General features: G+C 40.5%; 1 protein-coding gene across 12 annotated transcripts in view; it reads left to right on the forward strand.

Annotated features, from left to right (window-relative positions):
* BCAS3 (BCAS3 microtubule associated cell migration factor) overlaps nt 1–12,126 on the forward strand; it is a 296,591-nt gene that overhangs the window by 101,463 nt on the left and 183,002 nt on the right. For all 12 annotated transcript variants that reach the window (XR_015807899.1, XM_088176980.1, XM_088176982.1 and 9 more), the window contains 3 exons: nt 4,383–4,507; nt 5,085–5,250; nt 6,379–6,479. Coding sequence is in view for 11 of the 12 variants with exons in the window: in XM_088176980.1 (XP_088033106.1) it covers nt 4,383–4,507; nt 5,085–5,250; nt 6,379–6,479 (392 nt within the window). In the remaining variant the exon portion in view is untranslated. The remainder of the gene's footprint in view (nt 1–4,382; nt 4,508–5,084; nt 5,251–6,378; nt 6,480–12,126) is intronic.

Genomic DNA, 12,126 nt, shown 5'->3' on the forward strand with positions numbered 1-12,126 from the left:
GAAGTTTTGGCAGTGGATTTCTGAGCAAAGGCTGTGTGGGTCACCCCTGCATGAAGCAGGAGACATCTTCAACCAGAAATGGTTTTAGATTGAAGTAAGATTAAAAGGCTGAGATTAAAGAGGGGAATATATGAAATAGGCTCCAAAATTGTTGCCTGTCTTTCACAAGACTCTTTTTGTGGTTTGTTTAATGCCAGTGCTAGCTCAAAAATATGGTCCTTACTCGTCTACAGAGAAATTAGGATAAAAAACACACTTTGGGTGGGGGAAGAAATCATGTTGTTTCCATTAAGGTCTTAATGAGACCTAAAATTCTGTAAACAAAATGGATGCTGATTTGACAGCTAAGTGCCTGGTGAATAAAGGATCCTACCATAGCTTTTCGTGCTTTTTCTTGCTTTATTCATGATCTGACAACTGGAAACATCTTTGTTTTCGTGTTTTAGGCACAAAGATAAATGAATTAAAATTTCTGGACTTTGAGACAGATTTTTTTTTGTAATTTCATGTGCAATTGCAAATTTCATGCAGTATTTTTCTCCTGATACTTTTGTTGCTGCTTATGTAGTCAAGATAGAACTTTTTGTCAGCAGTCATAGATGTTTCCATTTCAGTGGGTTTAGTGTGGAATAAGTGCTTTTGTTTTTGTGAATCTCATCTATTTGGAGCCTATTTGTTTGGAATATAAAATCAAAGTGATTTCAGTATTTGCAGACTGGTATTATTTGACTATAAATATTTGATTACATAAGGCAGCTCCTTCATATCACATACATGCAATTTATTTCTTGTTTTAAAGTCGTGTCACTCGTTTGACAATGGATTTAAAGTACATTTAAGAGCCAGAAGAATTTTGTGAGACATAAAGCTCCATCACGAATTGTGCAGCCTCTGGTTTTCAAAATATCTTAAAAGTATTAATTCTTACTAGCAAAACAATAATAATTAAAATGTAAACTAGTTAAAATATTGCAACTATTTATTATTTTTACAAAGGGCTTTACCACAATGCATTTCCAGAGATTATGGCAGAGTTTGATGTGTTACAAAGTCAACAAGTGGCAGCTCTGAATGGTTTCAGTAGGTCTTAATCTGCTCTTACTGTGCTGGCAACATGAAGGAACTTGAATGCTGAGCTCAGTGTCTTCATTGCTTCTTAAGCTCTGACAAAGTGATCTCTTCATTTTCTTCTTTAGTTTCCTCCCATCTCCTTTTGTGCCGTTTCAGTACCTACACCTCAGTGCTTCTGCATTTAAAATAGAAATAATCCTCCAAAATTATGTTAGAACATTTAATAGTAATAGAAATTTCCCCATATTCATTCTAGTCTTGATATAGATTTCTGTACAAATCTAATTGGGGTAAAACTGCTGCTGTTTCTCACTGAATTCCAGGTGTGGTTGCACAGTGGAGTAGATCCAGAGAGGAAAAAATAAATTGCCTTTTCATCCTCCTGATGTCTTAAACACAATGCTGTTGTTCCTAACACTTGGGAGAAATAAAGAGTGAAATTATAATGGGGAATGTTTTGGTCCCGTTTGCTTCATTGTCTTGGTTTTAGCACTGACTCCCAAAAAATCTGAATTTCTTCCTGCATCCCTTGTCAGGAAAACTATGGTACAATCTTTTGAAAGTTACTGCATTGTGAAGATTCTTTTGAAGTAACTGTTTTGTAAAAGTGAGGCCAAATGTGCCTAAATTTCAGCTTTTTGAATAATTTATGAAGTGCTGACAAGCCAAGAGCAAGGAAAGAGCAGGAGTTCATAGCAGAAACAAGTCATTCACCACCTACCTTCAACATTATTGTTTAGTTATCATTTATAAAGCTGAGAGGGTGCTTGCATCTGCAGAATAATGAGGATTTATAGTTTCCAAGTTGTTAAAATATCACAATGACGTGTAAAGATATTTTTCTAATGGCATTACTGTTACTGAAAATAACTGGGCTTTGGAGGTTTGCTGAAGGAATGAAATTGGAGTTGGAATGTATTGATGAAAACTCAGGAATCAAGTAAAATGATGGTCAAATGAAAGATTCCTCAGCTACAAGAGGCTTCAGAATAGACTTGTTGACATCTCAGCAGTATTCTCGGAAATCTTTCCAAACCAAGAAGATGCACAAATCTTTTTTGTTTGTTTGCTTGTCTTTGTTTGCTAGCAGGGCTGAGTTTAACCACAGGAGTAATCGTGTTTTACAAGGTCTGCTCTCTCTGCCTACAAAACATCATCCTCGAAGGGAAAAGCTTCTGGCACTGAAACCAACACTTAAGTGCTTGCCTTGAAAGAAGTACATCCTAAAGACAAGATGTAAATAGAACTGAGCTCAGACCATTTCCTCTAAGGCTGTTTATAATTGTGTTTGGTTGAACACAGGTCTGGGGACTCAGAGTGTGGAGAACTCTGGAAAAATGTGTTGAGTCCCAGGCTCACTTCTGCTTCAAGGCTTGAAGGCAATTCTGTCTCTGTAGAACTTTACTCCAGTCTGTAGCTGAGAATAGCATTTGCTTCCATTTTTTTTCCTCATTTTGAATTACTTCATTAACCTTGTAAAATCATTTTAATAACCTCAGATAGTGTTCAGTAAAAATTGAGAATATTAGGAATATTAGGACAGTATAGAGAGATCCTTTTTTAAAGAGGAAGTGAATATGGCAGAGTCATACCTGTGTTCCTGGTTTGCTTTGTAGGGATTAATGAGTGACATTGTCCTGGACAATATTCTGTATTAAACCAAATCATTTATTAATTGAACTAATCAACAAGACTCTAATTCACGGATACATTTATATTTTCATTTCTGAAGGAATATGAGTATGTGAAAGTAAGAGCTAAAATAATTCTCAATATACAATTTGGTTAAAAATACTCTTTCTGTGACAGATGATTATTTCAAAGTGAAAGAAATCTATTCTGATTTTTTTTCTGAGTAGCTAATAAAAACTTATTAATTAACACAATCTCAGTGTAAATATTCTAATATAGAAACATGATGTGCCATTGCAAGCAAGGGAATACATTTATAGTCAGGACCTTTTTGGAACACAGATTTCTCACCCAGTCATCTGTAGCTGTAGGTTTAACAGTTGGACATTAAGTGCTTTGTGGTGGTTCAATACCAGAGTTACTGACTATAAATTCCAACTGCTCTTTTGGGACATTCCAGCTTCTCCCACATGTCCAGGAGCTCCAGCTCTGATCCAAGTCTGTGGAAGTTTGTCTGAATTGTTCCATGGGCTCTGCTCAGTGTGATGGAATTCCTTTGGACAGAGCTTTTTTATTTTAATTTCTAACTGATACATGTGACCACAGGCTTGCCATGTGTATGATCTGTTAGTATAAATTAAGTATCATTATACCTATACAGTTTTTAAATGGATTTCTGCTTCTAGTGCTGAATTCCATTGTAACACTTGCAGTCCTTTGTTTGTATACATCTCTGCACACATACTTCTCAGAAGTGGAGGTTTTTATGTAAAAACCAAGTTAATGGGATGGTCTGATCACAGGGTGAAATTGTGTTGAAGAAGAAATTAGTAGAAGAAAAATGGAAAGGAGGGATGGATAGGAAAAGAAAGGAGCAGTGAAATAGAATTGAGAGAAAAATATAAAAGAATTCAATTAAAAGGACTAGAGCAAGGGGAACATGAAGAAAGAAGAATCCTGTGTGGGTTTGTCAAACAGCTTTTCTCTTAAGGAAGGGGTGAAATCCTGGTTTGATGAATTGAGGACAATGCTGTGCCCATAGTTTTGAGTTTCTGCAGAGAGGAATGTCAGGTTCCTGCAGGTCCCTGTGAGGAGAAACCCTCGGGATGTCTCAGTGAACATCCCCAGCCCCTGCATCTGCTGCATGCACATGGTGGGCTCAGGGCACAGTGTCCCAGTCTGCTTTTCATGATAAAATTCCTGGTGTGTTCTAACAGTGGCTCATGAGTGTGTGCATCACTCCCAGTCCCCTCTGCATGTCCTTCCCTCCCACCCTTTGTCACTCATATCCCCTGGTGATTCCTGATTTCCTTTGGAAAACACACCTGGAATGGCTCACCCAGAATCTGTATTTTCATTCCCAAAGGATTTAGGATTTCTTTGTATTTACTTCAGAAGTTGTTTCTGTTGAATGCAAACGTTCAGTGTTGGGTCTTTTAAACAATTCAATTCTCCATTATGAGCCAATGCTGTTCTTCAAGTGAATGAGTTCAGAATTCCAGGGGAATTTGGGACCTGTTATTGGGAAACACTGAGCGTCTGTAAATGCTGCTCAGCCTTATGGGAACTGCAGATATTCCCCATTTCTGAAGTAATATCTTTAAAATGCTGTTAAGCAAGGGACATCTTCATTTTTTGAGAATTAACTTGTGTAATTTTATTTTGTTCTTTCTTTCAAGCAAATCCAAACCAGCTCCACAGATTTCACCCAGTAAATCTGTGGGAGGGGAGTTTTGTGTTGCTGCAGTCTTTGGAGCTTCAAGGTCATGGTTTGCAAACAATTCCGGTCTGAAACGAGAAAAAGGTTGGTACCTCACAGAATTAGGGCTTGCATTTAAACTTAAATTCTTCTTTTGTGACAGGTTCTAAGCAATTTGTGGATTTTGTTCCATAAACTCAGTGGCAGTTGAGAATTTTAGGAATGTGCTTGGAGTGCTTTTGGTAAAAAGAAGAAATGAGTGAAAATTAGTGAAATGAATAATTGATCTCTTATTTATTATGATACAGTGGCAGAAACCCAATTTTGATAGGTCAGTCCAAAGGTACTGTGTGAAGTGGCACTGAAAAAATGGTGTAATAAAGATGATACACCTTTGCTAAAGCAAATGTACAAGATAAGTCTGGAAATGTGTAATCACCTGAACACACCTCGGTGAGAAACTTCTCTTATATGAGATATTTTTATTAATACAATTGTGTGAAAGCTGTGTGTTTTGTACAATTTTCTCTTTGTCTCTCCAGCTCTTTTGCTACTTTTAATTCACATTTTTAGCCGCAAACAAGAGACTTAAAAGAACACAGACTCTGCTATTTCTGCAGAACCTTTTGTGTTCCTGCCGTGCTGTTGCAATAAGCTTTCCTCTCTCTCTCTCTGGCCCCAGATCAGTCGAAGCAGTTTGTGGTGGAGTCCCTGTACATCATCAGCTGCTACGGGAGCCTGGTGGAGCACGTCCTGGAGCCGCGGCCGCTCAGCACCGCGCCCAAGATCAGCGACGACACCCCCCTGGAGATGGTCACCTGCCCCAGGGCCAGCTGGGCTTTGGTTAGGTACCTCATTCCCCTGACTTTCCCTTCCTTTCAGCCACAAAATGCCTGTGATCTTTCTTTTTGAATGAGCTGCACGGTGATTGTCACTCATGTGAAGACTCCTGAAGTTTTTTGTTGAAGGAGAGGAATTCAAGCCTTGTTTTCCATACACTTCTGTCACCCTTCACGTGTCTCAGTGGGAACTAAGTTTTTAAATCCTTCTCTCCACGTGGAGCTAGACATGAACATGTCTATGAATCAATAGAGATCCTTATTAATTGGTGATTTTAAATGATCAGGTTGTAATTTTCTTTTTATATAAGGACTAGAAACGATTATTTTGGTAGTGTTGAAGTACAGAATTCTGCTGTGAGACATGAGCAAGATTCCCAAGATGAAGCATTGTGAGTTTTCCTGTGAGTAGCTGAAGGTACCATTTCTGAAGACAGTAGAAGAAATTGTTCCTGACATGTGGAAGAAAGTAAAGAAAAATTGATGAGAAAGTGTTGTCAGTGCTTTTGACGTTTTAAAATATTTTTCTATCGATTTTTCTTGGCTCCTACATTCCTTAGTGCTGCTTATGGCTGGACTGGAGTGATCAATACTTGATTTACCAAGCTATTTAGGAGTGGCCCACCCTAATTAAAATTACAACACAGACTTTGGGACCATTATTGTTGAAATGAGTAGGTTGTAATGGAATTGAAATTTTTAATTGGATCAATAATCCATAACTTTACACAGCTTTATTTTCACAGTAAGTGCTCAATGACTTCACAGGATGGAAGCAGTGGTAGTTAACAGAACAAAAAAGTTCCCCAGTTTCTCCTGTGTGTTTATATAACGTCAGCATGACATACAATGGTCCTAAACATATTTACCAGCTTAATCTAAACCTCCTTCCTGGATTTTTTTTTTTTTATGCAATCCCTGCTGCAGTCAACAACCAAGTATTGTCTTTGCTCACAATCTGCACGATTTGGCCCTGCTGCTCCACTGCCTGTGGTGGATTGCAGTGTTTGAACAAGCTAATTTAAATAATTACAAACATTTTGTGAGCTTGTATAGATAATTGCATGTGATGACAGAAACACTGATTTACATTCTCTGTATTAGCTTAAATATTAATAGTCTTGTGTTTTACCTCAGAACTCCTCAGTGGAATGAACTCCAACCACCATTTAATGCAAACCATCCACTGCTCCTGGCTGCAGATGCTGTGCAGTACTACCAGTATCTTCTGGCTGGCTGTGAGTAGCTGACAACTTCTTGTCTTGTCTCATGTGCACGTTTTAAGCAGAGGGTGATTTTCCAAGTTGATTTTTCAGCCAATTTCAGTGTATGTTCAACCCCAGAGTAGGGCTGTATGTAACTGTGCTAGTAAGGATGGAGCAGGGAATGCAGTGCTGGGATTTTTGCCATGAATCAGTTTGTGAGGCTGTGGGAATGCTTGGCTGGCCTTGAGAGTCACCCACCAGATCCTATGAAATCTTCAGGGTTTCCTCACCTCATTCCTTCTCATGCTTTATGCCATTTCCTCCTGTGAATTCCATACCCAGTGACAAATGAGTGCATCTGCATTTCCCTGTCCCTGGGAACTCCTGGTTGCTGGGCTCCTTCCAGCCCCAGTCTCAGGCAGCTGCTTCCCTCAGGAGCCCTGGCACTGCTGCCAGGGATGCTTGCCCACCTGCCTTGGCCTGTGTCTGGCCCAGCCACATCATTCCCAGAGAGCCAATATTTCATGGCATGGCTGTGGTGTATCTATATTACATAAACACACAAACACACACATTTTTATAATGGTTTGGTGGAAAAATGTGTATTTCTCTTTTATCTGACAGTTTAAAAGAGAGAACAGTACTGTTCTGTCTACAGTCAAAGTGATGCACAGTTGAGGTCTCCCAAGGGAGCAGCTCCTGGCATCTGCTGAGGTTCTCCTGGGGAAACCAGAGCTGTGCACAGTTGTCAGTGCAGGCAGCACTGTGTGACAGGGCCATTTCAGATGCAGCAAGTGGCCATGTGGGCCAGGGGCACTTTGGATGGGACTGCTGAAAGGGACACTGGTGCCAGATTGGATCTGCTGCCTCTACCTGTCCATCTGCTGCATCTGAGTGTTATGGAAACCTGCAAAGTTTGAGTCTTCCTTCTTCTGTGCTGCACAGAAAATCGGGATAAGATTCAAAAGGTACAAAAGAAAACGGAAAAGTAATTAGTAGTGCACAGTGCCATTAGATTTGCATTTTGGCTGATTTTTTTTTGTAGGTTCCTGCTTTGTTTCACTTGTACTTGTATCCCACAGAGTGAAACCAGGGATGGATGGGGCTCATTTTGTGCATTTTATTTGCATTTTATTAACAGTTCAAATACTGTTACACAGTACAGTATACACATGTGCACAAATACACATTTCAAATGCTTTAGTACTGAAAACTTTTTAAGGAGAGAAGAATGAGTGGTAGCTAAATTCTAACAAATTAATGAACTTAAAGGAGTTTTGCATAGTTGATTGACTTATCCCTTGATTCCTTTGTATGACCTGTACCTTTCACATGTTCTCATGGTTTTTTGTATGTTTGAATTCACATGGTCACATTCATGGCACAGAATGGAATTGCCATGGAAATCGGTAACTTTGCATCACCAGAAAGTCTGACATCCTCATTTCATATTTATTTCCTTTCTTCCTTATCTCTCCACTTTGAATTCACTTTTCCATTGCACAGTAGATGCAAAATCTGACTAATTAAAGAACTTGTGTTATTTGAATGATAAGACTTCTAACTCAGGTTTTCATTCCCATAATAGGAATTCTTTAAGCTGGATGTGAAATGGAAAGGACAATAAAATAATAACCACTAAAGACAGCAGAGTATCTAGAGGACATAATGCAAATGGCAATAACAGAGAAATTTGTGTCTGCTTGTCTTTGAAGTTTTGTCTTCTGGATTTATTCTTCAGGCTGAAGCTCCTCAGTGAAGTCCCTGACAATGGAGTCCAAGCAGCTTTCCCACAAAAGCCACCTGTTAAAGAGCTGCTAAGCCCGGCTCCGTGGCTCTGCTTACCTGCAGCTCTGCTCTGGGCTGGCTTTAGCTGCAGCCCGGCTTTGCTGTGCTCGAGCTTCCGTCGGGGGCTTTAATTGCCAGCAAATGGCTCAGTCGGGGCTGAGGGGGGCTGGTCCATCTGTCTGCCACGTCAGTGCTGAGAGGAGCCGTGGCGCCGATTCAGGGTCACTATTTGTAGCTGTCTCTCGGAGGTAGAATGCAGCAGTTTCTCTCCGTTTCTGTATAGCATTTCTGCCAATTGTTTGGCTCCATTAAGTGTGCAGGGGAAATAAAAGCCTGAATGACCAAGTCACAAGGGGGTATGGATAGACCCTTTCTTTGTCCACACTCAGAACATTGCATTAGGTCTCATTATCCATTTATAATAAGTGACCTTTGGCCCCTGGGTCATTGAAAAACCCTCAATGTGCTTTTTAGCACAGAGTACCTCTGTCAGCAGCCGGGCAGAACAATGAGACGTCTGGCGAGCTGCTTGGAGGGCTGCACGGCCAGGTTTTCATAAATAAGAGGTTTGATGCCAAAACGCAGGGCCAAAATCTTCCTTAGTCTTTGAAAAATATAAACCAGGCCGGTGACTTCTTGTGCTAAACAGAGACTATTCAAAAAATCCTGCGTTAGGTTATCAACACATGGTTCGGCTTTTAATATTTTTAAAGAATCTGAAAGTTTTATTTGCAGCTAGAAAGGAAGGAACAAGGAACCATTGTTTGAAGAAATGTTTTGTACAACAAGTGTCCAAGACCTTTATCCCGAGGGTATTTGTAAGTGGATCAGCACAGCTGTTTCCTTGCTTTGAGGTCATCTGTGACATCTGCTGTAGAAACCTGCATCAGTGTGTGCAGCTCGTGTCTACCTGAGCAGTTAGCACAGCTCGGGCTGCTGCACAGGTGAGAGAGTGGGAAGTGAGGGATTTACAGCTTTCTGGAAGTTCATGGCTTGAAAGTGAACTTGCACATCAAATTGCACAGCCTGCTGGCCTTCAGAAAGTGTCAGGATCCTGCTCCAAACTCTGCAGTGGGTTAGAGAGAATGTAACCAGTCCTGAGAGCTCCTTCTGACAGAGAACATTCCAGGCTCACTTGCTCCCAGGAGTCCAGCTCACAACCCCCTGCATTAATTACAATCCTCAGGTTTTCAGTGCTGAGTTTCAGGTATCAGATCTTTCTCTACACTCTTCGTGTTTAATACATAATATTCTACTTTATTTGTGTCTCTGATATCCCCTCTTTATTTGCCTGTGTCCTGAGCAACTTCCAAATCTAACCACAACAAAAGAAAATCCAAGTCACATTTTATCCTTCATAGATGTCTTTCCTTTAACATAAATAGCACCATGTATTAAACTGTCCTAGCAGGCCTGGCAGTGGGAGGAGGGTTTTGGTGTCCACAGGAATCTGCAATGTTAAAGCTTTCTCCACAGAGTTGCCAAGTTTCTCATTAATTACTCTTTAAATCCTGCCTTCTTCCTGCTGTTTGGTATTTAGGAATTAAGGTGCTTTGGGTGGCATAAACTCTTGAGGATGCTGTTAAGATGTGCTTTCATGTCCAGGGCAATCTCGTGGTTGTGTTCAGGATTCTTTCAAATGAATTCTTTCCTCTCTTTTACCAGGCCCTGAAGTTTTGCATATTTGAGTGACTTATCCCTTGATTCCTTTGTGTGACTTGTGTACCTTTCACATGTTTTTTGCATGTTTGAATTCACACAGTCAACGTTCATGGCACATAATGGAATTGCCATGGAAATTGGTAACTTTGCATCACCAGAAAGTCTGACATGCTCCTTTCATATTAATTTCCTTTCTTCCTTGTCTCTCCACTCTGAATTTTCTTTTCCATTGCACTGTAGATGCAATATCTGAAACATGACCAATTAACACATTAATGAATAAACCCCCTAAAACTGACCAAAAACTGCCCCAAAAAGATATTGAATGGATTGAGATCTGATTTCTCTCCTCTGTCTCTGCAAAGGGCACCTTCACATTCCAGGCAAGTTTTGGCTCATCAGGACCGATTTCATGGACACAGCCTACAGTTGTCAGAAGTGGGCCAGTGACAAGAATTAATATATTAACTGGTGTGCAGTACTCTGACAAATTGCTTACTAAATACATCAAAATTGATTGGGCATTCTGTGTTTAAATTGACAAATGACTGCATTAGGGGAAGGAGGGAAATCCATTAATTACAGCTGCCCTCAACCATAGGAAATGTAATCGTATAAATATAGATTTTGTTAAAACAAAAGTCTGTACTTTACTCCTGTGTTGCTGGTAAGTGTACTTGCACCTCTTTGCTATTAAACCTGCAATAGGAGGTTTTGAAGACAGATCTTTGCAATTGCCTTTTAAATAATCAAAGAGCATTTCTGTTGTGTTAAAAGGAAAGATACAGTGTTTCTGCATCCCGCTCTGACCACTTCTGGAAATTGTTTCTCTCTCAGAAGAATGGACCTGTAGCTGAGGCTTCTGTTGTCTCATTAATTGTTTATTCTAAATGCAATGTAATTTGTATTCCAAGATGTGACCATTCAAACCAGCACTCTGTATTCTCCTTCCTTGTCCCTTTACTGCTCTCCAAGTCATACTTGCAGGGCTGTTACATTTTTCTGAGTAAGAATTTGCACTTGAGTTAGGCCTGAAGATACAATCAGTTTTATAGGCTTCGTTAAGGGATTCTTGAAAAGATTAGGGCCTGTATTTATAGCTGCCTTTGACTTTTGGCTGTTACAACAGATTTTCATTTCTGGACCAACTGTTGCACATATCTTGTGTTTCACTGAAAATGGCTTTCATTACAAGTCCAATTTAGTAACTGTCCATTGTCTTCAAAGGCAGGGGGTGAGCCTTTCCCTGCTGTTTGTTTGGGTTAAATGATAGCACCATTTATAGAGATAATCTCTGTAGCTCTGACATCATGTTTGCACTTCCTGCTCTCTCTAATGAAAGCTGTGCACCCTGGGCAAGACTTCTGTCTCCAAGCAGCATCGTGGTTCTTTATGGCCCCTTTTATATTCCTTTCATACATTCCATTGACAGAAATAAAAATTACATCCACAGAGCTAGTGAGTATTGTGGAAAATCTGAGGGTAAGATGGAGAGTGTACTAAAAAACTGTGAATGTGGCTGTGAACACAGGCACTGTGAAAATCAAGCTGTGATGCCTGGAATGACAGCCAAGGAGTGCCACAGGAGGAATCTGGACATTCTGGTCCTCTAGCCCTCCTGAGTGCACAGCAGAGCATGGTGCTGGTCTGGTCATAGCTGAATGAACTGGGACTGATAATCCCATTTAGTGCTGTACCTCTTCCTTTCTCCTTGCATTCTCTTCAGGGTGCATCTTTAACAATGGGTTTGGGATGGAGGAATGCAGGTGATGGTACATCCCTTTCTGTGTATGTAACTCTAGAGTGTTGTGGAACATTTTTGGGGAGGCCAGAGCTGCTCTTGGTCTGAGTATGTTCAATGTCTGTCACAACGAGCTGGGTTTCAAACAGTAAAGCTGATCAAAAGCAGAGCCTGTGCAGTAACAACAATTACTGTGTCGTGTGGTTACGAGGTGTTCAAAGCCTTTCTGCTCTGCCTCTGTGGCAGGGCCATGCTCAGGCAGGAGCTTGGGGCAGTTTCAGCTGCTCCATTCCAGTGGCTCTGCTGGGTTTTGCTGGTTCTGCACTTAGTTGAACATAGCTCATTTCTGGAGTCCATCCCTATCCAAACCCAGCTCTGACCTTGCCCTGAAGTGGGGCAGTTTCACCTGATTTCACCTGAGCTGCATGGAGAGGAGCTGGAACCATGGGATAGGAGTGAACATTTCCACCTGCCTCATTTTTCTCTGCT

The sequence above is a fragment of the Sturnus vulgaris genome, chromosome 21 (genome assembly GCF_052056855.1).
Source record: "Sturnus vulgaris isolate bStuVul1 chromosome 21, bStuVul1.hap1, whole genome shotgun sequence".
Taxonomy (NCBI): Eukaryota; Metazoa; Chordata; class Aves; order Passeriformes; family Sturnidae; genus Sturnus; species Sturnus vulgaris.